Source organism: Frankliniella occidentalis, unplaced genomic scaffold (genome assembly GCF_000697945.3).
Source record: "Frankliniella occidentalis isolate FOCC.00 unplaced genomic scaffold, Focc_3.1 Scaffold311, whole genome shotgun sequence".
NCBI classification, from domain to species: Eukaryota; Metazoa; Arthropoda; class Insecta; order Thysanoptera; family Thripidae; genus Frankliniella; species Frankliniella occidentalis.
The window spans coordinates 43,924-45,424 of NW_026267436.1; the positions used below are offsets into that span (position 1 = coordinate 43,924).

At 50.5% G+C, this 1,501-nt stretch overlaps 1 protein-coding gene across 1 annotated transcript in view; it reads right to left on the bottom strand.

Annotated features, from left to right (window-relative positions):
* Positions 1-1,501, bottom strand: part of LOC127751022 (uncharacterized) — a 32,805-nt gene that overhangs the window by 8,861 nt on the left and 22,443 nt on the right. The window contains exons 2-3 of the mRNA XM_052273892.1: positions 141-668; positions 6-70 (exon numbers count right to left, since the gene is read on the bottom strand). Coding sequence (XP_052129852.1) covers positions 6-70; positions 141-668 — 593 coding nt within the window. The remainder of the gene's footprint in view (positions 1-5; positions 71-140; positions 669-1,501) is intronic.

Genomic DNA, 1,501 nt, shown 5'->3' on the forward strand with positions numbered 1-1,501 from the left:
AGGGCATGTCGGATATTCGGCCGTAGCGTGGTTGGAGAGTCACGGTGCGCAGCCTCGGCAGCGCCAAATCCTGCGGACATGGACGTGACGGTACGGTACCTTTTCCGACCTGGCCGGCATATGGAAGCGAGCGTTCTCACCTGCGGCCACAACAGAGTCAGCTGTTCGTGCAGGTTTACCCTACTCAAGGTAAGGTGCTCCAGCTGGCTCCAGCTCGCTTCTTTCAATGAACGGAAAATAACGTCCAGACCTTCAATAAGGAATTCAACACTTTTTGTTGTCTTGGCTACCTCCCGGATTAAGGCATCCTGTGACGTCACGCTAATCAATTCCATGAGCAGCAATCGAGGTGGGCAGCTGGTGTGGACGCGGCTGTCACTGTCGAGACATCCCGTGATATAGCTGTCGGGTACCCCAAAGCAAAACTCCGAGGTCTTTGCGGTGTCTGCGATGACGATCCATACGGCCTCTGGAGGAGCGGCCACCCTCAGCAGGTCCCTCACTTCCTCGGTGTTGAGCGTGAGCTTGGGGCGGTCCCGCCACGGCTGCGTCCTGGTGAGCGCGGCCAGGCGCAGGCAGGTGCGGCCCAGGGCGAACAGGGCCTCGTCGGGCAGGTAGGAGAGCACCTGCAGCAGGGGCAGGTCGGGCAGGTCGGGCAGCAGCAGCGCCTGTGGGCAGGACGCGGGGCGGTAGCGTTGAGCACAAACATACTCCAGTCATGTCACGAGAACGTCGTGTGGACGTCTTAATGACAAATTACGGGAGTCAAAATTTGTGCTAAATGTGCGTCAGATTTCCGTGTGATCACTGGGAAACCCACTCAAACGGTCGGCGGATTAGAGGGAGAGAGGGCCAGAACAACCGAGGGGTCCTTCACTATAAATTCTAGCGTACACCGATTTTACTGTTTTTCTTGATTTTTCTGATTTTTTCTGACTTTTAGTTGTTAGCAGATGATACCTTAAATAGCTTTTGACTAAACATAAAGAATAAATAAGTAACTTTAAGGTGTCGGCTAGCTTGTACTCTCGATAAGGGCAGAGAACCAAAGCGCATGACATCACCCATATGTATAAGGGGCGCGAGAAGTCGCCGGCCCCGCCCGTTCCCACCAACAATACCCAACAATACTGAGCCACGGATGCCGGCCGGCCGGCCTGCTGCCCCCTATCTCTTCCTCCATGCCATGCCGCTAGTCCGTTGAATTGCAAGAAAGCAATTGCTAAAAGTAACAAACAGCCATAAACAAATAACAGCAAAATATGAGAGAAAATTAGGGCACGCAGACATATCCTTAAATTTGTATCATCTGCTTTCACGATACGTCCCTCGACGTAGCTTTTTTATGATTTTTTGTGATTTTTAATGATTTATAATGATATTTTAATGAGTTTCTCGGGATTTTTTGTTAAATCTTGTAGGTTTATGGCTCTTCAAGGGTTAAATAATAGGATTCACTAAGATAAGTTTTAGTCTGTATTTCTCCACCATTGTTACACAC